We start from the raw sequence: 22,686 nt of genomic DNA, 5'->3' as shown, positions 1-22,686 counted from the left end.
GCCTCCCTGGTGGCGCAGTGGTTAAGAATCCGACTGCCAATGCAGGGGACACGGGTTCGATCTCTTGTCCGGGAAGATCCCACATGCAGCGGAGCAACTAAGCCCGTGCGCCACAACTACTGAGCCTCTGTTCTGGGGTCTGCGAGCCACAACTACTGAAGCCCGCGCACCTAGAGCCCATGCTCTGCACGAGAGAAGCCACCGCAGTGAGAAGCCCTTGCATCGCAATGAAGAGTAGCCCCCGCTCGCCGCAACTAGAGAAAGTCCGCGCACAGCAACGAAGACCCAATGCAGCCAAAAATAAATAAATAAATAATGAAAAATAACTCAGAATCTAGTGATAGTTGTTCAATTAAACTTTGTGGATTGAATGAATGAATCACTGTTTCATTATTAATTATACTGTTGTCATATAATTATTTTCATTATTAATATTAATTAATTATTACTGTGTTTTCAGAGAAACCTGATACAATTCCAAGGTGGAAGACTTGTGATGATCAAGCTGAAGAGTAATGTGATAATCACATGAGGATGAGACACTGTTATAGAATTGTCAAGAACCACACACACGCGTGCACGCGCATACACACGTGTACCCATGCACAGCACACAATGGTGGCAGGTATAATATTTCCCATGTGAGCACCTTCAAAATTCTTGAATTAGCAAGACAAATAAACATATTTTTTTACCACTGAAACTTATACTATATGTAGTGACACTTTAATTAGGCAAATTGTATTCTTTTATCAAAATATTTGTTTCCAGATCGGTTAATGTGCTTTTGAAATACTAATTTATTGAATTTTTCTTTTCTTTATGTGTATTCACTGTGTTTGGCTGGACTGTGACACCTTTGGAATGTGATTTTTAGAAGGCAGCTGTGCAAATTTGACAGATAATCACTAACAAAAGAATTGTTTTGATTAGTCCCATAATGAACCATTATCATCAGCTTCTTTCAACAAGCTTACAAATACAAATATGTCCATAAACATTACATGTGTACTAAATGTGCGTACATTTTAATTTTAATGCTAATTCATATTTTTATACAGACTCAATACAAGTTACCATTCAAGGTTGATTAAGTACAAGAGGGTTGAAATGCAGCCAATAAAACAAGATTAGAAAGAGATTAGAAACAAATTTTAATTAGAAAATTGCCACCTCAAATCCTTTTAGGAAGTAGGTAGATATAAATAATAAATAGAACCATTTAGAGACTTTTCTTGACAAGTGGCTGGAATTCTGGAGGGCTGTATTCTAGTCACACCTCTAACTCTGGCTTTCCTAGTGACCTTTAGTAATTGTTCGGTAAATCTTTCAGAAGCTAGGAACATATTAGGTGATCAATAAATGCCTCTGAATTTCATTAAGGTCAGGAGAAAGAATCTCAGGTTGTTTTCCTCACAGGACAATTTCCACGGCCATTTGGAGGAGATCCTGGGACCAATCTAAAATAAGGCTCCTGGCTCTGATCTTTGGAGACTTCAGATATTCTGGGTCAAGGCTAGATTTTATGGACTTGTAAGAAGACCGAAAATGTTTTAGTTTTTCGGCGTGAAAACCAAAATGTTAAAGATACTTTTAAATGTCACATAATCTAGACCTTGCCGTAAACTTATCTGCAATTTACCATTAAGCTGTTTCTTACCCGTTGGGCTACAGTGGAGGTGTCCCAGAAGAAATGAGACTTGCTCTGTGTTTCAATGACCAGGGAATTATCTCCTTGAGGGTCACTCTGCCTGCATTCACCTTTGGGAACTTGCAGGGGTGCTATCCTTCAGGTCCTATGCTTCAGGACTTCTGCTTGCTTTGTTTGGAAATGCCCTTTGTGACTGACGGCTGCTGCCCCCTCACCCTGCGACGCTGGAGGAGAATAAGCTGATTAAACACACCAGCATTTGGTGAGTGCTCTGTTTCCCCTGATTTCTTGCACTCATTTTCTAAGGCTACTGTAACAACTTACCACAAACTTAGTGGCTTAAAACAACAAAAACTTATTCTTTCACATTTCTGTACATTTAAAAGTCCAACACAAGTTTCCCGGGGCTAAAATTAAGGTGTCGGCAGGGCTATGTTTCCTTCCGGAGGATCTAGGGAAAACTATTTCCTTGCCTTTTCCAGCTTCTTAAAGTTGCCTATATTCCTTGGCTTGTGGCCACCTCTCTCCATCTTCAAAGCCAGCAACGCTGCATCTCTCTGAAGGTTCCCAAAGTCTAAACCCATTTTTCCATTATCAACATCTCTCTGACTGTCCCCTTTTCTCTCTCTCTCTCCTACCTTTAAGGACCCTGTGGTTACATTGGGCCCCCCAGATAATCCAGGAAACTCTCCCCATCTCAAAGTCCTTCACTTCATCACATCTACAAAGTCCCTTTTGCCATGTAAGGTAACATATTCACAGGTTCCTGAGGTTAGGATGTATATGTCTTTGGAAGGAGGGCATTATTCTGCCTACCACCCTTCTTATTATCATCATGTTTCTTCAGGAATGGAGGAAGATAAAGTTGTTTTGTGAATTATTACTATAATTGTTATAACTTTCACTATGATAGAATCACGGTTGAGAGATGTGGTCCATATTTGCAGAAATGGCCACGATAATTTTCTCTCCTATACACACTTTTGTGTCATCCCCTCTCACGCTGACTATGGGCTTGACCATGTGACATACTTTGGCCAATGAGAAATAACAAACAGGATGCAATCAGGTGCTTGAAGAATGCTTGCACGTTGGGATTTGCCATCTCTTGCTATTCTTTACACCCCTCTGACTACCATGAAGACACCCAAGTGAGTCTACCAAGTGGTGAGACACATGTGACCCAGGCACCTTTGTCATTGAGCCAATAGTCAGTATAGGCAAGTAGCACCAATCAATCAGCAGCACAAGCCACCAACATTTAAGAGTGATCACCTTAGATCATCCAGTCACCAGCTGACCTGCCAGAAACCACAGGTGCATGAGGAAGGCCAGCAGTGTGGAGCCAAGCTGCATCAGACCAGAAGGACTGCCCAGATAAGCAACAGAATCCTGAGCTAATTAGGATGTTTTGAGGGTGGTCTGTTATGCAACAAAAGTTAATTAATGCAGGAAGTGACGGGCAAAATGGAAGCCAAAGCCAAGAATAAGGTTGAATAGAAAGAAAATTCAGTTACAAGGGAAGAGTGAAAAAGAATATCCCTTAAAAGACAAACCATAGATATGAAACTTTTGGGAGAGATTCTACGCACAGGAACAGCTAAGTACATTGAGTCTAACCCCTCTTTCCTCTCCACCTTCATGTCCTCAACTCTGTGACATTCACTGTCAAAAGCATGCTCCAGGGCTTCCCTGGTGGCGCAGTGGTTAAGAATCTGCCTGCCAATGCAGGGGACACGGGTTCGAGCCCTGGTCTGGGAAGATCCCACATGCCGCGGAGCAACTAGGCCCGCGAGCCACAGCTACTGAGCCTGCGCGTCTGGAGCCTGTGCTCCCAACAAGAGAGGCCGCGATAGTGAGAGAGGCCCGCGCACCGCGATGAAGAGTGGCCCATGAAGAGTGGCCCCCGCTTGACGCAACTAGAGAAAGCCCTCGCACAGAAACGAAGACCCAACACAGCCAAAATAAATAAATAAATAAATTTCAATTAAAAAAAAAAAAAAGCATGCTCCAATAATCATTTTCATCTGATGGTATGATGTTGTCTTGAAGGAGCTTAAACATCCCCTAATCTGATGCTCCTATTTTATTTAATAGAAAGCTCAAGCCCAAAGAGATGAATTGACTTGCCCATTTCACTTACATTTAGCTTATATTTCCTTTGTTTTCAATGAAACCAATATATTTCCTAAACACTTTTTAAAACGTTACGGTACTTTACTTGCAGGAGAATGTTGTGTTCAGTTTCCTTCTTTTTCCTGTATCTCCCGATATAAGTCTCAGGATGGGTGGACCTATAGCCAGAAGCTTGGTGGCAAGGAGAGAGTATGACTCTTCCATGGTCAGCATACCCAGAGAACTGTCTTTGAAAGGACACCTTTGCCTCATTCCTGGAAAAAATGAGCCACAGATGGAGGATGCCATCAGCGTGGCCTTACCAAAGAAACAGGCAGTTTTGCAGTTGGTCTTAAAGATTGTTCTCTGGTGCCGTTGAAGAAAACGTAATGTAAAGCAAAGCTGTGTGCACTTAGAATCGCTGGAGGTGAGCCAGCTCTTTGAAATGATGTTACCAATCTTCTGGGAGCAACTCACCTTCTTGGTGGACTCTTTTTAAAGGGGGATGACATGTATGTTTAGAAACAATAAACCCTTTCACCAACAGCTCCCCAAGACCTGGTAGACTGATACGGTTCACAAATTCAGAAGTGATGGAACTAGCCCAATAAGGTACCAAGCATGCTGCTGCCTCCTTGATATGATTGAAAGGCTATTGCTTTTCGACTGAGCTGCCTTTAAATAACAGACACTTGTTCTTGGAATACCAATCAGGTGCTTTCTGTGGGAAATGCATATTGCTCTCAGTTCAATTCTGCCTTTTCAATGCACCAATCCACTTTTAATCATTATGAAATAGCACTCTTATTCCTTAAAGCTACGATAAAATGTAATTGGAAATAAATCTTTAGAAGCATAAAACATAAAGAAATTGTTCTTGTAAGATGTATCATAAGGTATCATTTATAAGAACCTTACCAAATGATCATATTTTGGCCTAAATTTCATCCTTGCACTAGCTGTAAAAGAAAGGTTTGCTATAAAAATTCATAAACAGATACTAGGGGGCCTGAGTAACCTACTTAAGAGGACAGACTGTTTTGAAATACTTGAAGTAACACCCATTTAGGAAAAAAATATGCCAATTAAGAGGCTTTTATTTTGTAAAGCTGGTGCAATTAGATATTTACTTATCAATGCACTGTTAGTATAGTTTGGCACTTTGTCTACTTGGGAATAATTGCAATGAATTTGCTTTAAAATATTTTCACCCTGTTAGCCTGAATTGCTAAGATTTTGCTGTATTTAGTCATTTTTAGAGGGAATGTTTTCAGCAAAGTTTTTTTTTCTGCTTAGACTGTGTCTGTTCTCATAAGTGGAAAATGGCTGCTGAGTGTGTGAAAAGAGTACAAAAGACTTCAGCAGGCAGACACTATTTATGATCATTTGAAATTTTCCATCCATGGAAAATTCTCAAATTAAGCTTATGAAGGCAATCCAATTTAGCAGACTGATAACTGCACAAAGCACAAGCTTATTGGCAGGGCTGGATTTGGGGCCGCACTTGTCCTTGGTTCTTACCTTCCCTTAGCAGCATCCCAGGAGTTTTTCACTGGTCCTCGAGCTTGTCCTCCAGCAGGGCCCTTGTTCCAGGGGCACCACCCCAAGCAGTGCTCTCACAAGGCTTCATCAGCTTTAGTGGAAACTGTTCTGGCAATTGCTGGTCCATCAACACAAAAGGAACCAAATCTAAGATCAGATGTGATTACAATAGGTTTACGTGCCTTTGCTTTATCCCACATCAGCTAAAGACCCTGATGTCTTAGATTTTTTTCCTATACTACAGTGTAATTAGTGGGAAAAATTAATACCTTCATCAACTGAAGGTTTTTGTGAGGTGATTTCAGGTGACTACAAGATGGACTTGGAATTTGATGTCTGTCTGTGGGTTTGCATGTCTCCTTTTCTCTCTGTTCCCTAATCTCTCTCTCACTCCCTTGGGACTCCTGTTCCCGTCTGTACAATTATAATTGGAATTCCCTGGCTTCCAAAACGGTGTAGTTTCAGCTTTACAATCCAGCAGAAACCTCCCCGTTGCCTAAACAGTTTTCTACTCTTTGCAGCTTGAACTGCTTCACAGAACCGTATGGTACCACCGAGCCTCTGGAAGAAATGCAAAGTTTTCATGATGCAAAAGGGATAACTTACTGAAGAGAATCCTAGTGGCTCTATTGGGATGAGCTGTAGATTTCTCTAGAGGTCGGCTGCCTGTTTGATGGCAACAGGAAACATTTTCTAAACAAGGAGGTTTGAAACCTCCAGTGGAGTGTGCTGTTAAGGTCGTAGGATTTTTATTACTACCTAGCTCAGTCAGCAGTGGCTGCGACTGGTTTTCTGTTTTGTTTTATGTTTGTTTTTTTTTTGGTGAAATGAAAACCGCCTCTAAAAACACCCTCCTTAGGCCAGGCCTCCTGTTTTAGGTATCTGTGAGGAGGCTCCAGACTTTAAAACAACCCTCAAACTTATTTAACAACTGGAAACTGCAACATTTTTTTTTTTTCTGCATGTGATGAAGAAATACTTGCTTACTGAGCTAAAAATAACAAATTACAAAAGACAGCACAAGTCAAACAGAATCTTAGAATCAACTCTGATATATAGTCTTGGTAGCAGCAGCAAAGTTGAAGAAAAATTTGGACTATAAAAGATTATGATTGAAAAATGTCTATGCATTACTTTTAAAAATGTCTCTATGAGTCTAGGCAAAGATTGCTATTTTTCAGTTTTACTGGTGGAATACCTAGGCTGAGTTTTTTTTTGTTTTTTGTTTTTAATTTTATTTATTTAGTTAGTTATTTATGGCTGTGTTGGGTCTTCGTTTCTGTGCGAGGGCTTTCTCTAGTTGTGGCAAGCGGGGGCCACTCTTCATCGCGGTGCGCGGGCCTCTCACTATCGCGGCCTCTCTTGTTGCGGAGCACAGGCTCCAGACGCGCAGGCTCAGTAGTTGTGGCTCACGGGCCTAGTTGCTCCGCGGCATGTGGGATCTTCCCAGACCAGGGCTCGAACCCGTGTCCCCTGCATTGGCAGGCAGACTCTCAACCACTGCGCCACCAGGGAAGCCCTAGGCTGAGTTTTTGAAACGTCAGTGTTCCAGTGGAGCATACTTTGACAGTTACTGGTATAAAACTGTACTAGCTGTAGAGTGCTCTAGGAAGATTTATAATAAAATTAATGATAATGTGTTGATTATGTCCTTGAGTATAGTATTCAAACAGTTTACTCTGATGGTTAGCTGAGAGTTCAGGCATAGAGAAGTCTGATGCTAAGTTCCTTATATTTGGTTTCCTTCACTGCTTAAAGGAGAGTGATTGACATTTAGACCCAAGGCTCTCACTCCAGACTCACTGCGCAGTCAGTGAGAAGCTGGCCTCTCAGTGTGTGCTGGTGTCATGCCTGTTTCATGCTGAGAAAACGGCACCAATGTTAATTGAAACGGTAGAGATGATTACCAAGGCTGTAGCTTGAGAAGCAACATATACCGACAAGGAAGGGCAAAGGGCTATTTATTTAGAAAAGTTCACCATCAAATCACTGGACAGGACGAACAACTCATGGAGAAAATCAACACTTAGTACAATCAAAAGGGAATCCACTGTTATTTGCTAGGCACTCTCAATGTGAACAGAACTCCCTTAAACATCTTCCACTGGATAAGCAACCATGACTGTGAAAAATCCATCTTATTTTTTTTTTTTTTCTGTTAATACCTCTTTCCAAGGTTTTCCGAATTATATTTAAGCATAGTACAGGCTATCTGATGTTAGCAAGCACCCAGTTTAGCATTAATTTCTCTGGATGGAAATCTGAGCCAGATGTTTATGTTAGTAATAGCAACACTATGTAATTTGATCATTCCTGAGCAGGCTGATGTAGTTTCATCTCAAAGAGGGACTTCTGAGAGTTTGCAGAAGCGTCAGCAGATTTCAGTACAGAGGTTACACAAGTTTTCTAATCTTATTTTATTTAATTTCTTTATTGGTCTGACTTTGATCAGAGGTTCATATAAAACTGTGATTCTTCTATGCCTTGATTACGTTAAAGTATTTCTTGTCTGTCTCCTAGCGCCAGGAGCAACTGCAAGTAAGTTAATTGTTACAAGGTTGTAGCAGAGAAGCACAAGTGCTCTTTGAGGTGGCTGTTATACTAGATTTCCAGATGGTTGAGATATTTTAAAAAATATATCCAACCTTTCTTTATATCACAAGGGTACAGAAATCCAACGGAGAAGTGCATCTTTCCAAGTGCTCTCATGTGCACATAAACAGCTTTGACTTTGGGATCCAGCAAGGGGCACATAAAACAAAATGAGTAAAAAAAAATTGCACATAGAGTAATTTTAATCCATTCCATTTTTTAAATACCACAATAAATTTAATTTTCACAATAAATTAAATAGCCATATTCAGTTTACAAAATAGAATTACTTAGTGTGAAACCAGTATTTACAACTATATACACTATGTACATGACATTTCTCTTTATTGACATAGAACACGGAAGTAAAAGGACTTGACTTTCCGATGTGTGATTGACATGCTACAAGTGACACCATGGTCCATATGAGAAAACGATAGTGCAAAATCACCACAGGAACTTTGGAACGATGTCAATTTTATGAGATAAGACATTTTTTTAAATAAGAAGAAAATAGTATTTTCTGTTTTCATGGCATCAATTCAGCATCTGAATTAGAGTCAGCTTTCCCTTAGAAAAGAATGCATAACCGAATCCTCTACTTCCTGAAACTTCACAGCCATTGGTACATTTTCACATGTTAATCTTTTGGCTTAAATCTATGAAAATGGCAGGCGACAAATTCTGACTCAAAGGAAGACTAACTCTTTGAGAATAGCTGAAGTCACTTTCCCCCAGTACCACCACCTCTTCTTTTTGTAAATAGCATAAAAGATGCAACTATGTAGATAGCAAATTGGTTTGTTTTTTGTTTTGTTTTTTTGTAAATTTTCAGTAGAAAAAGAGCTGATCTTATATTTGGTCACACACTGCGTATGTACAAGTATACATGGAAAAATGACTTGGACAGTTGTGTCTATAGGAAAAGTGCATATTTTAATCCAGACGAGACATTGTGTGTCCCCAGGCACAACACATAGTGTTGTACGACATTATTTTAGGGCCAGTTCAATGTCCTCCCAGTGATCTGGTAAAATTTTTGATTGAAAGGGTGAAAGAATTTGCGCAATTTGGTAATGACAGAGGGGTCCACCTCTGGATGAATGCGCCCCTTGCTGCCCGCCAGGCACTTATTAAAGATAATGTTAAATCGCAAGCAGTAAAACCCTCTGGTAGCATTGAAATACAAATTGTATTGACTTATCCTCGGGGGAAGATTTAGGAACTTCTCCACGAGTTGAAGTTCTGGCAGGGGTTCCATGATGAGGCGATCTCCATCGACGATGTGAAATTGCTCAATTGGAAAGTACTTCAACCACCGTTCCAGATGTTTGGTGTAGATGCTGGTTCTTACTGCCTTGTATTTCGTGTTCACTTCGCAGGTATTAGGGTCTATAGCCAGCTTCTCAAACTTGTAATAGGTTTTATTCTTCCTCTCCTTCCCCTCTAGCACCTGAGTGTAATCAGAAATAGCTCTTGTGGTTGGCTCCCTGACAATGATCAACAACTTGATAGATGAGTTCATTTTGTAAATCCTTTCCGGAACTTCCTCCGTGATAAAATATGCTGGGCTCTTTTCAATTGTGATTTGCTGAGGGTAGGAAAAAGGCATCTTTTTCCTATACCACTCAATGCCCTTGGCATAATTCTCATCATTGTCAAAAAAGTGGATTTCTTGAGAGGCTTTGACCACTGCCGGATGGAGGTTCAGCATCTCAAGCAGGGCCCTGGTGCCTCCTTTCCTCACCCCGATGATAATGGCCTTGGGGAGCTGCTGGACCAGGTCATGAAGGCGTACCTGCTCCTTGGAAGAGTTGCCCTTCCGAAACTCGTGCAGCAGGCCACGTTTAAACTGCAGGGCGCGCAGGGGGAATTCAGCCTGACCACGGGCTCCGAATCGGCCTTCGATGGGGCAAATGGGTTGTAGCCTGTAAGCAACAGAGAGATGCTCTAAGGAGCTCACTGCAACTAATTTCTCATTTCTCTGGTTCCCCAGTGAGAGCAAGACTTTAAATGCATAAATAAAACCACTGTTCTCCGCCTATTGCAATCCATAATGAACATATGTTTGGGAAGTTTTATTTTAAGCAGCTCTGTATTAAATGAAGCACACATAATTGATGGAATATTTTTATTAGTGCTTCTTAAAATTTTTATTCACCGAGCTCTTAATTGACTATAGCGTGTACTGACATTCACAGTACAGGACAGACAAGTGACACCAACTATACTAATAGCCTTTTAGCAGCCCACCCGTTAACATCATTTAGAAAATACGAAAGACGGAAGATTAGAATCTTCAGCTGGGAGGCTAAAGGGCAGCTAGGAGGCCACGTCTTGTGGGTTTCATGTGGTATTATTTTCTTGCAGCTCAGCTGCACTCATATGACTCTGAAAAATCTTTGAGATATAATCTGAAAAGAGGTCCCAGTCTCTGCCCTCGGCTATTTGCGTCATTAACCTGCAAAATTCCAATCTTGGCACTTGCTGAGATTTTCATTCTATGAGAATTTCTGCTTTGGCCTTGGGGGCAGCTAGAAGAGTACATATTTCTTCTGCTTCTCTTTCTCTTTCTATCTAAAAAGGTCAGGCTTATGTTTTTACTTTGCTGAATATAGGAGCAAACCCAATGCCAACAGCAAGTGCTGTATATCACCTACCACACCTGGGACCAGAAATCAACAAGACCTTGGCAGTGTCAGAAACCTCAGGTCCTCATCGTCAAACCCATTTAAATCCGGGACTCAAGCTCATGAAGGAAGCAAAGCAATGGATGGAGCCAGAAAGGAGGATTTCCATTTCAACATTGCCCTAAGCAGTGAAAAAGCACCACTGCTTTTTTTCAGCGAGAAAGTTGTGGTAACAATCACAATGATATTAGGCTGGAGTGACTATTTAATTTGGTGTGGCCAATTTATATGGTTAGTAAATTGAATTTCCTTTTGGGTATAGTCTGCAATTGAACTGAATTCATTATAACTTTCCTAAGTTTATCTGAGAAGGTATTTTTCGCTTTCTTGTTAAAGGGTATAATATTAGTCAAAATGGCTGTTAAACCAATTCCTCCAAATGAAGCTTCTAGTTGCCCTAATAATTTGGAGTGTATGTTCCCCTCTCTGTGGCAATGAGGCTGTCTCTTGCTTTTCCCAAGAGACCCCACTGTACCTTTCTTATCTTCTGTAATGTTTACAATTAAAGGGAGAAGGGAAAAACCTCAAGGTCATGTCAAGGCATTTTGCAGAACTGAGGGGAAGGGGCTTGGCCTAGGCAATGTTTAAACAGCTATCTATCATAATGCTTAAGGAAATATATGAACACATTTTACCTTTTTTGTGGGTTCTTTATGATTCTAAAAACAACTTATGCTCACTGTGGAAAACATAAAAATATGGCATACTATAAAAAACAGGGGTAATCACAGTTAAATTTTAGAGAAACATGAATTTTGTTTTCATAAATTTGTTAATAGGATTAATATGTTAGAGCTCTAAATGGAAGATATATAAGGAGCAACACGTACATAGTCAAAGTATGTTTTCAATTGTGACGTTGATTGGGATGTCACAAATTCACCTTTTAGCTCTTGCTGGGCTCTGGTTGAGAATTAAAACCCTAATCCCTTAAGGCATCCATTGAATGGAATGGATGGACTTCTCTCCCAGGCACCTTGAATGATGCTGTCCTTGGGAGAACTGAGGAAACAGTCAATCAAATCCTTTCCTGTAGGACTTGATTCTCTTACAGAACCCAGGCTGAGAGAGGCTGAAACAGTGTCTGCCCTGTTTGAGCTCGAAATGAATTTCTCTACTTCTAGAAAAGGTCATTTTCCTTCTTTCCTTTATTTACCTTCTACCATGGGAGCTCATTCCCTGCAGAACAATTGCTTTTTGGACTCCCTAACTCAAGATAGGAAAAAATATCATATTATTTCCACTCCCTAAAGAGTAGGCATGGACCCCAGACTAAAAAACATGAAATTTTAGGATTGGAAGGGACAGTAGAAGTAATTGAGCTCAGTCTCCCACCCAGAGAGCAGGGTCTTCAGTTTCTAAAGGACAGGTCTGTGTCAACATGTGTCAATTTCAGACAATCTGCTCAAACTCTCAAGTGAGAGGTTTTGAGAAAGCCCCCCAAGCAATCCAATTCCCTATAAAAGCTACCCCATTAGAGACTAGAGACCAGGTTAAAAATGAAAAGAGTTATCAACTAAATAACTAATACGTTAATGATTGTTAGATCAATTACTCAATAAAGCAAATGATTAGAAGCAAACTAAAGGTATTGGGAAGAACTTGATATAAAAGTTCCATGATGGACACAGGACAATGGTACCACCTCAAGGCTCTTCACTAATAACAAGTACTACTTTAGGGAACTACTCGGAGTCAGTGATAAGCTCTGGGCTATACCATTTCCCATAGTGAGTAGGAAGTTTACTTAGGAATTTTGAATTGAAAAGCATCAAAGGGGTTCATTTTATCAGTCAAAATTAATACTGGCTGAAGGAAAGCAAAGACCACTGTTATATTATTTGTTAAATATTTCTGTGATAAGATCTATAGATTAGAAAAGAAAAACTGTAAGGAAGATATTTTTATTTTAATGTGTGGCTGCACTTTTATAGAAAATGGGAATTGAATTCATGGGGAACATACATCAGTCTTTCAACAGCAAGAATTAATTTTAAAGGGCAAAAAAGGAAGCTTCAAATTTCAGAAATTAACTTCTCTACCCTTTCCAATCATACCGGATGTGGGACAGTCCAGTGGCATTCAATCTGAAGCCAGCTGACAATGCTGGACTTCTGCAGGTCTAGTACCTCTCAACTGTTGGTTTATTTAGAGCCAAGCCCTAGCTCTGTAAATTTCCTCTCTGTGAATTTTCCATTGCTTTCCGGGCAATTACTCTGAGCGACAGACTCCTTGTCTGGTATGTTCAGCTCCTGGAAACTAGAGCTAATTAACATAGTTAAAACTCCCCAAGCCTGCAGCCATCTTTCCAGGGCAATGGATTCCAAACCTGATGAGCTCCTTTACAGGCTCATACATAATTCTAACTCTCTTGGTAGCACATTAATTGCCCACTTATAAATTTCAAAATGTAGATACATAAATACATTATCACTATTTTGCTACGGCTAGAGGTCAACAACCAGATGCACACAGAGCTACAGTAAATGACATTTTTACTGTACATGGCTTTATCCTTTCTCTGAAAGCAAACAACACACACAGAATACAAATGGATCTCGATGAACACCTTGGTTTGGGCAACTTGGATCTCTTTCTTTTAAAGGCTCAATAAATCAAAATCAATACTGCAGAAAAACATGCTTCTTGGGAATCTTGAAGGAGGAAAACAAATGGATAGATTTAAAATTATGTCCTAAGGAAGTTTAAATCGAGAGACATTTAAAGTCACACAGACATAAGTATGTGTTTAATCACCTACCTATCCAAGCTCCCAACTCTGGCGACTAGATACAGGAGACTCCCAATGGCAAGGCTTCCCAGCACCAGGAGCTTCTGTCTCAGCCATGCCTGCTGTTTGAATAGCATGGCCCTCCATCAACCTTCAGGACTTCTGCAGCCTGAGAGATGGGGATAGAAGGGGACTCATCAGCAGTCATCTCTTACTGTTCTGTTGATTGTCACAAAGCCGAGCAGGGGTGGGAATACAGGGGATAAAGTGATGTCACACAAAGAACAGATGCCATACCAGCCTTGACAACGTTCATGGACGACAGCTATTTAGCAAACCTTACCTACGTTTTCCTGCTCTGTGTTATAAGATCAAATACTAAACCAGAGAGAAGACACTAACTGGACAGAACTTGCTGGGCAACTGTCAAAGTACACTAAAATGCATATATAATTTTAAATGCATACATAAATGCATATATATATGTAAATATATATATGTTTTTGTTGTTAATCGTTCAAAGAATACTGATAAAATGAGCAACTGAGCAACCTGAGGTTTAGCAGCAGGGCAACCAGTAAACTAAAGGTTCTACTTCAGTATGATGGGATGAATGTAGCCATTGAAATCCCCCTTCAGTAAGTTAGTATTTGGGGCATAACAATGACACGCTTTACTGATATGTTTTTTGTTTCGTTTTGTTCTAGTTGTGAACGGAGGAAGGGGGTAAGATCAAAAGCTATGTCTTTACTTACTGAGGTTATCAGTGGTACCTATCAGGATCTCAAATGTTTGGGGACAGTGGCGCTCAGTAACCTGATGTTTCCCTTCGTCTCCTCTGCCCAGGCCTGGATTGGACTCACTGATTCTGAAAACATGCTCAGACTAGATGCCCTGCTATGCGACCCCCACCTGGCTCTCAATGAATTTAAACAGGGTTGGTGTTATGGGCCTCACTCTAACATCAAGACAGAAGCTTACCCGGAAGCTTTGTACTCTTATACCTGAAATAAGGCCAGCTGAGGAGTGTAAGGCTTTACTAGTGCTGTTATTAAATTTTGGGAAAAAATGCAAGCTTCCGATTCAGTCTCTCTTATTAAATATAAATCCAATCCCCCTTTCAAGATAAGATTGTTTGCTTCACATTAAAAGTCAAAATGGTAACCCCAGAAGAGGGACAACAGCAATGGGTCGTGGGTAGAGATTGTTTTGATGCAATAGTCTCTCCCTATTTGCTAAGTGAAGATTTTCTCTGTACAAAAAAGGATTATACTAGGATTGATGGGTTGGTTCATTCATTCATCAGGAAATACTGAGCACTGATAGCATTTCCAGCTATTCTACTATGTTTATGGGGGATCCCAAAAAAGATCTCTAAAGAGTTTTAGCCCTTGGAAAACTGATGATGTGATTAGGGAATCATGAAACAATCAGAGAACACCACCTCATTCATGATAATGTATGAATAAATGTTGGGAAAAGAAAATGGAGATGGTCAGGTATGTGGGCTCGATGGGAATGCTGTTTGGTGGTATGTAGTATATGATTTGGTGAGGAGGCTGTAGGAGGTCATCCCAAAAGGGAGAGAGAAGAGCAGCATTCACCTAACACACAGCCCACAAATATTTATGGAACGTGACTTAGGTTTTAGATTCTGTACCGGGTGCCCCAGAGATAGTGGCCAACATGGGAGGCTATAGTCTCGTGGAGAAGACAGAAACTAAACCAGTAAATGCAGGATTCACATGCACCTACAAATTGTAATAACAGAGGAAAAGTACAGGATGCAGTGAGAAAGAATACAGGAGGAAGCTACTTCCGTCCTTCTTGAAGAAGTGACATTTGGGCTTATGCCTGGAGCACAAGGACCGAGGAGGGCTGGAGGAGGGCAAGGGGGGTTTCAGCTAGACTAACCAGTGTGCGCAAAAGCACTGCACAGGGAAAAAGCTTGGCTAGTTTGAGAAGCGAAGGAAGGTTGGTGTGGTTGGACACAGGGATTTAGGGGAGAAGAGAAAGGGCTAAGAGCAAAAGCAAAGAAGAGGCAATAAGAAAGGTCTTTGTAGGGAGTGGGTGAGGCTGGGGTTCTAGCTTAGCACGGTCTGCCTTGTGTGTAGATAAAATGGGGAAGAAAAGGGGGAGAGAAAAGGAGGTTTGTTGAGACCGACTGCGTGACAAGGACATTATCCAGGTGGTATTTCAGGAAATTGTCAGAAAAATCCTACTAGGCAGATACAGTTATTTCCATTTCAAAAACAGGTAAAGTGAAGCTCAGACAATTTTCTCTAACTTGCCTGTGATCACACAACTTGCAGGTAATGTGGAGGCAAAGGCAGTAACTTATGTAGCACGACTCAGGGCTTCACTGAAAGAATCAGTCTTCTCCTATCTCTGGGTCGATGTCTGAAGTCCTCAGAGCCACCTACCTTCAGCACAGGGCTCTGATCCCTGTTGAAATGCAAATACTGCAGCAAGATGTGGAACAGGGTGGCAGAAAGAAACCTGTGTTCAAGTCCCCTATTCAAATTCTCCCCTTAGTGATCTTGCAGTGGCTGTTTAGATTCTCTGAACCATTTTTCCTTCTCTATAAAATGGGGACAATCTCTAACTTCCCCACTCCATAGGGCTATAACGAGAATGAAGTAAGGGTTCTACAAGTGACATCACTACACAAAGGCTTATTAATATGCCAGGCTAACATAAGGGATTATGTGTCATTATATCTTAGTGTAAATGAATTTAACGTGTGCTCACAAACAGTATGAGAGAGTAAAAGCTAGGACGTGGTTGAAGAGGGCCAGCTACAAATGGGAGAGATGGGAAAAGCAAAGGTAAAAATGTGCTTGCCCGTGGCCTCAATGAGGGTCACCGGCCTCATACAGAGGAGCAACTTGGAGGGAGGCTGGGGGTCACCTGGCCTCCTCTGCTACCTAAATGTAGCACCCACGCTCCCCATTCAAAACTATACCGCATGATGCTTAGTCTGCTTTCACCAGCTCCCTGATCCACCTGTCTGTCTGCAGCTACAGCTCAGCCATTCTTCAAGGTCTGGGCCATGTCCCAGGCCCTCTAGGAAGGGCTCTCCAGCTGATGCCCTAGTCCATGGTCCACCCCCTCCTCTCCTGAATTCTTGTTCTTGTAGTTAGAACCACAGTTAGGAGTCCAGTGTTCAGAAGTGTTGCGTTAGCGTTAGCTGCTGCTTCTGCCTGTTCCATCACACCTCCTAGCAATGGGCTAAGCCCGCTGACTGACTGAGAAATCCGAGAAAACTAACTGAAAGGCAGTCTGCCTGGAATCTGTCTGCTTTGCGCCACAGACTGGTGGTTCCCCACGTTGAACTTGCAGAGTCTTTAGAAAACACACACCTGCCCCCCCCTACTCAGAGATTCCAACTCAACAGGTCTGTATTAATCTTGTGTCTGTATTTTTACAGTGGAGGGAATGACACACAAAACTCCAAATCGTTTTCTATTATATTTTTTCTCTTTGGTCACCACGGTCAGTAAACTCTCCTTAATTTCATCTCTCCTTGTCCTGTCCAGGCACTTAATGCCTCCCTTGTTTCTTAACATTTGGGTGTGTCTCTGTGTTCATTTCCTATGGTCCAGACAGTCTGATTAATCTTCCTAACACAACTTATTTTGTCCCTCATCTGTTTTCAGTTGTTCAGTAGATCAAGTCCAATCTCTTCCCCTTGCCAGCCCAGGCCCTTCCTTCTGAGGTCCCAGCGTGGGCAGTTGGTTTCCTCCCTCTTATTACTCACCAACACCAGCCCCATGCCTGTCAGGTCGGCCTCTTCATGGTTCCCCATACCCCTGCGCTCTCATCTCTATGCTCTTGCCAGTTTCCTCACTGGCCTGGAATGTCTTTCCTATGTCTCTCCCTTTAATACTCCCAGATTCCACTGATATCTTCCTGGGAAGGGTGGTCCTGGTGGAGGTGGAATCTGGGGGGAAAAAATCCCAACACTCTTCCCATTGGTAGGTAGTAATGGGTCAGGTCCCTTGTGTAGATAATTATGGGACCAAAGGGTCAGAGCTGGGTTTAGGGATAAAACTTGGGAGACATTTACCTGCATGGGCTGAGTGAAGCTATGAAGGCATCTCACAGCTGAACTCTGCTTGAGTGAGCAGGCAGGAAAGAGACGAAAAAAAGCGACTAAGGATGTGAAGGCTGCTGGGGAAGTAGCCCAAGATTTAGGAGAATATCATGGCAAAGTTCTCCAGTTCTCTATCGCAACACACATATCATCTGGTAAACATTAGATTATTAAACCTGGCTGAATATGGAGTCATTACTTCTTCTACTGCCACTGAATGTCGCTCAGTCTCCAAGACTCCAATGGTCCACCCACAGACTCTTCCTTTGTGATGAGCCCCGTTATCACCGTGAAGGTTTTCCTCTGCGGGATAAGTTGCTGCTGCCGGCCCAGCTTCTTTATGTCTGAGATGACTTAAATACACCCACTGGGGTTTTCTCTCTTTGGGAGTCCTGATTTCTCCAGCCTTTTGTTTGCAGGGCTGGCCTAGTTCTTTACACTGCCTCGTCCACTTATGGAAGGTCCATTATGCCCTCCAAAGCATCTTTATGCCCACTGTGACACTGAGGAAAACTAAGATTTTTATATTTATTTGAGACCTCAACTAATATGAACAAGTTGTACAGGGTGAAGTACAAAGACCATTGGATTGGGAGTCAAAGCCCTTGAGTCACATTTTTGTTTAGTTTTGTAACTGAAAGTTTCTGAGTTTTGGTATCCTCACCTGTAAAATGAAGATAATAATGTCTGTCTCACAGGGGTGTTAATGACAGGAGCCTTAAGTAAGATACCGTGGGATAGAACTTTACATTTGGGCACTTCACAAAAATGAAGCAGAATTAGTATCTTCGGGAGGGTAATACTTTAACAAGAAAAGAATAAAATAAATGCAGTTCTCCATTAATAGTGTACCTGGATTGCAAAACACTAAGTCCACTCTTATATAAATAACTTTCAATGGAAATTCCTGTTAAACATTAAAATGCTAACACACACTATAATTGCTGTTCAAAGCAAGATGGTACAATTACAAACAAACAAAAAGTTAACACTTAAGTCGAAATCTCTTGGAATTTTTGAGAAGTGAGGGGGGCCAAGGTTGCAGTTTCTAATGAGGCTCTCTAGGACACAGGAAGTGAAATCTCATTCTGCTTTGTAATCACTCAGACCATGTGCTAAGAGATAGTATTAGAGCAGCCGCAGAATAAACCTTGCTCAAGGAAAACCAAAGGTAGACTTCCCTGGTGGCACAGTGGTTAAGAATCCGCCTGCCAATGCAGGGGACACAGGTTCGAGCCCTGGTCCAGGAAGATCCTGCATGCCGTGGAGCAACTGAACCCACGTGCCACAGCTACTGAGCCCACGTGCCGCAACTACTGAAGCCCATGCGCCTAGAGCCCGTGCTCCGCAACAGGAGAAGCCACTGCAATGAGAAGCCCGCGCACCGCAACGAAGAGCAACCCCCTCTTGCTGCAACTAGAGAAAGCCTGCAGGCAGCAATGAAGACCCAATGCAGCCAAAAATAAATAAATAAATAAATTTATTTAAAAAAAAGGAAAACCAAACGTACTTGGCAAATTTAACATTCAAAATGCCTCTTTGGCTTTCTATGACATCACGAAGTGCTCAAGCATCTGCCACAATGGAGTCTTAAAAGCTGGGAGTTGCAGGTCTTGGTCTAGGAGTACAAGTCACAGAGAAGCCATACCATCTAACCCTTACAGACAATGCTATTAAATTGGGGAGAAGGTTAACTGCTTCTCCAACCCCAAAGTCCCTTCCCTTTAGCTATGCCAGCTTTAATGGATAGTTTAATAATCTTTCATCAGAGAGGTCATACTGGTAATAGGCAATTTATGTAAAATTAAAGGTTTAAAAAATTTATTATTTCTTTTTATTAAAAAAAAGTTAAAGACCTACAGTGACATTTAAGCCCTCCTTTATCTCCAGTTTTTAATCTCCCAGTCTCTTTCATTTTGCGTGCCAAGAACAGCACAATTATAGTTTCTCCAGACTATGAAAGCTTTAATAGACACGGCATCTTAGCTGAACAAAGCCGAGTATCTAAATAACAGAGTATGTGGCCAGAAACGACAAATTGTAGACATCTGGCTGTTTCTCCAAAGCAGCACTAAGCAAAGAAAGAAATGATTCCCAAGCTGACACAAAGAAATAAGGGAATTCAAAAATAATAATAATAAAGATATGTTCAAGTGCTCTTCAAAGGCTTATAGACACGGTTGCTGCAAGCCCCTGGTACCAGTAAAAACGATAAGAGAAACAACATCAGCAAAGTTCATTAAAAACAACTGAACTTATATAGCAGAATTATTCCAAGGAAATCACAACAGTCTATTGAGTATTAGCTCATTTATCCTGGGCAACAGCCTTATGGGGTGGACAGGAATCACATTTACTGAGCCCCAGTCTCTCTGTTACTTTCTTTCACATTTATTATCTCACATAATACAACAGACCTGTGAGGTATTATCTGTTTTATTTTTTTTTCTGATGGAAACTGAAGAGCAGAGAGATGAACAGATTATTTACCCAAGGGCATGTGGCTGGTAAATGCAGGAAGATTTAAATTCAGAATTATCTGACCCCAAAGAACATGACTCCTTGATTACAATGTCACTCCCTGAGCTTTGGATGCTCACCTGAGAGGTGCTTTTTTTTTTTTTTTCTTTTTGATTAAATTTTTCTTTGTTTTATTGAGATGTAATTGACATAGAGCACGGTATAAGTTTAAGGTGTACAGCATAATGATTTCACTTACATACATCATGAAATGATTATCACAGCGAGTTTAGCGGACATCCATCATCTCACACAGATACAAAGTAAAAGAAAAAGAAAAAAATCTTTTTCCTTGTTATGAGAACTCTTAACAACTTTTATATATAATGTAGAACAGTATTAATGATATTTATCATGTTGTACATTACACCCCTAGTACTTATTTATAAGTGGAAGTTTGTACCTTTTGACTACCTTCATACAATTCCCACCCACTACACCCAACCCCTGCTTCTGGTAACCATAATCTGATCTCTTTTTCTATGAGTTTGTGTATTTGTTTTTTGAAGTACAATTGACCTACAACACTATGTTGTTCCTAATGCATAACATAGTGATTTGATATTTCTATACATTTAGAAATGATCACCACTGGGAGACTCTTAATAAATACTTGTTTATTGACTGATGTGAGCAGACAGAACCACTTCAACTCTCCTCAAATTTCCTTCCATTGAACCTTGAAGTAGAAGATGAGGAGGTGAAAAGAAAGAGTAAAAGAGGGAAACACTTTTATGGAGGGGTAAATAAAAAGGGCTATTTGGGTGGTTTGAACCTAATAAAAGGAAGGGAAAATATTAATAAGTAATGATAATAATGATAATGAAAATAATAATGAAAGGTAATGTCTTTATAGTTTGTAATGTATTTTTCATATTCACTATACTGTTTATGATTAAAACCAACCAGAATCATGGGAACCCCACTTGTTTTCCCCGTAATTCAAGAACTGACTCTCCTTTTGAAAGATTTTTTGGTAGAGGATCAAAATAACATTGGTTTTGACTGCCACTTGATTCAGATTCTTATGTCCTGATCTCTGTAAGATCTTGGTTAAATCCGTTTATTGCCTTTTCATGATCACCCCGTCTCATCTTACCGCCCCCCAGCTCTTCTCCTCAGTATCTCAGTGAATGGCTCCCCATCTGTTGACGGGGTTGCCCAATCCAGAAACCTTGGAATCCAATCATCCTCGGCTCCACCCCACCAGTAAAAGTCTCTCTCCAAAGTACTATTAGACTCTACCTAGTTCTCTGCACTGTCATTTGTGACTGCCTTGGTTCAGGCCACACTCTCTTTCCCTCAGAGTTTATGGTCTCCTAACTGGCCTCCCCACTGTTAGTTTTGTTTTTGCCTCAGTTTATTCTCCACACTGATGACAGAGTGGTCTTTCCAAACAGAAATTCGATCCTGTTGCCTTCAGGCTTAATACTCTTTAATGGGACCCTATTATCCACAGGGTTTTAAAAGGCCTTTTACTTCTTTTCACCGCAATTCCTCATTACCACCACCCCTCCCCCAGCACGTTCATGTACAAACTTCAGTAGACAGAACAACTTGCAGTTCTTTTGAATAGGTCATGGTCAGTTTTGCATCAGGGCCTTTCTATTGATACATAAAGTTTCCAGAGCCTAAAAACAATAACTCTGTGCCTCATCTATCGGGTCTGGGGCACCATTAGATGGTGTCCCAGTAGGATACTAATAGCCTGCCCCAAAGAACTTCTGTGAGCAGGAAATGAGCATGTAAAGTAATTAGAACACTGTTTGACACATAGTAATACTCAATAAACATTAGCCACATCTACTAATGCTGACTTCTCTCCAGGCCTTGGATTAATTCCTATCTTTTAGATTTTAGGCTCCTTGGGAAAGTCTTTCTCGACCACACAAGGTTGGCTTACATGTTCCTTCTATGTGCCAGCACAGCATCATTTAATTCTATTGAAACCAAATTGTAATTGCCTGTGTACTGTGTGTCCCTCTAACTAGAATGTAACTTCCATGAGATTATGGACTGCGCCGTGCTCGTTATTGTATCACCAGCATTTAGGGTCTCAGATACTCAGTAAATAATTGCTGAATAATTGAATCAGCTAGATGAAATGAACTTTGACTATCCTAATAGCTATGGTATCTGGATACCACATCTCTTTAAGCAGGTACAAGTACTTTATCTTTGTTTAGTACTTTGCAGGTTTACAGAGTGCCATATGTGTATAATAACCTCATTAATATATAACCTCATTTCCCCACCCTTTTTCTTTTTTAAAGATTTTTTTTTTGATGTGGACCATTTTTTTAAAAAGTCTTTATTGAATTTGTTACAATATTGCTTCTGTTTTATGTTTTTTTTTTTTTTTTGGCTGGGAGACATGTGGGATCTTAGCTCCCTGAACAGGGATTGTACCCGCACCCTCTGCATTGGAAGGCGAAGTCTCAATCACTGCACCGCCAGGGAAGTCCCTCCCCACCTTTTTATTTTGAAAAATTTGAATGATTACATATCCTTCATCTAGATTTACCGATTGTTAAATTTTGACACCTTTGCTTTATCTTTCTCTATATAAATATATATTATTTTTACTAAACCATTTCAGAATAAGTAGCAGATTATCAACATTTCAGCATGTTAGAAGACCCGCACCTGACCCCCACAAAGTCCTGTGATATAAGTGGGGCAGTGGGCATTCTTGAGACCTAGGAAAGTGAAATGACCTGCTCAAAGCCTCAGACTATTAAACCTGGGG

The 22,686-nt window shown here is 40.8% G+C and overlaps 1 protein-coding gene across 4 annotated transcripts in view; it reads right to left on the bottom strand.

Moving 5' to 3' along the window:
• Nucleotides 1–7,295: 7,295 nt before the first annotated feature.
• Nucleotides 7,296–22,686, bottom strand: part of HS3ST5 (heparan sulfate-glucosamine 3-sulfotransferase 5) — a 283,807-nt gene continuing 268,416 nt past the window's right edge. For all 4 annotated transcript variants that reach the window (XM_057528256.1, XM_057528258.1, XM_057528257.1 and 1 more), the window contains 2 exons: nt 13,352–13,490; nt 7,296–9,828 (listed from right to left, as the gene is read on the bottom strand). In XM_057528256.1, coding sequence (XP_057384239.1) covers nt 8,898–9,828; nt 13,352–13,458 — 1,038 coding nt within the window. In that variant the 5' untranslated portion in view covers nt 13,459–13,490 and the 3' untranslated portion in view covers nt 7,296–8,897. The remainder of the gene's footprint in view (nt 9,829–13,351; nt 13,491–22,686) is intronic.

Source organism: Balaenoptera acutorostrata, chromosome 14 (assembly GCF_949987535.1).
Source record: "Balaenoptera acutorostrata chromosome 14, mBalAcu1.1, whole genome shotgun sequence".
In the NCBI taxonomy this organism is placed as follows: Eukaryota; Metazoa; Chordata; class Mammalia; order Artiodactyla; family Balaenopteridae; genus Balaenoptera; species Balaenoptera acutorostrata.
This window is presented reverse-complemented; position numbering and strand designations above follow the sequence as displayed.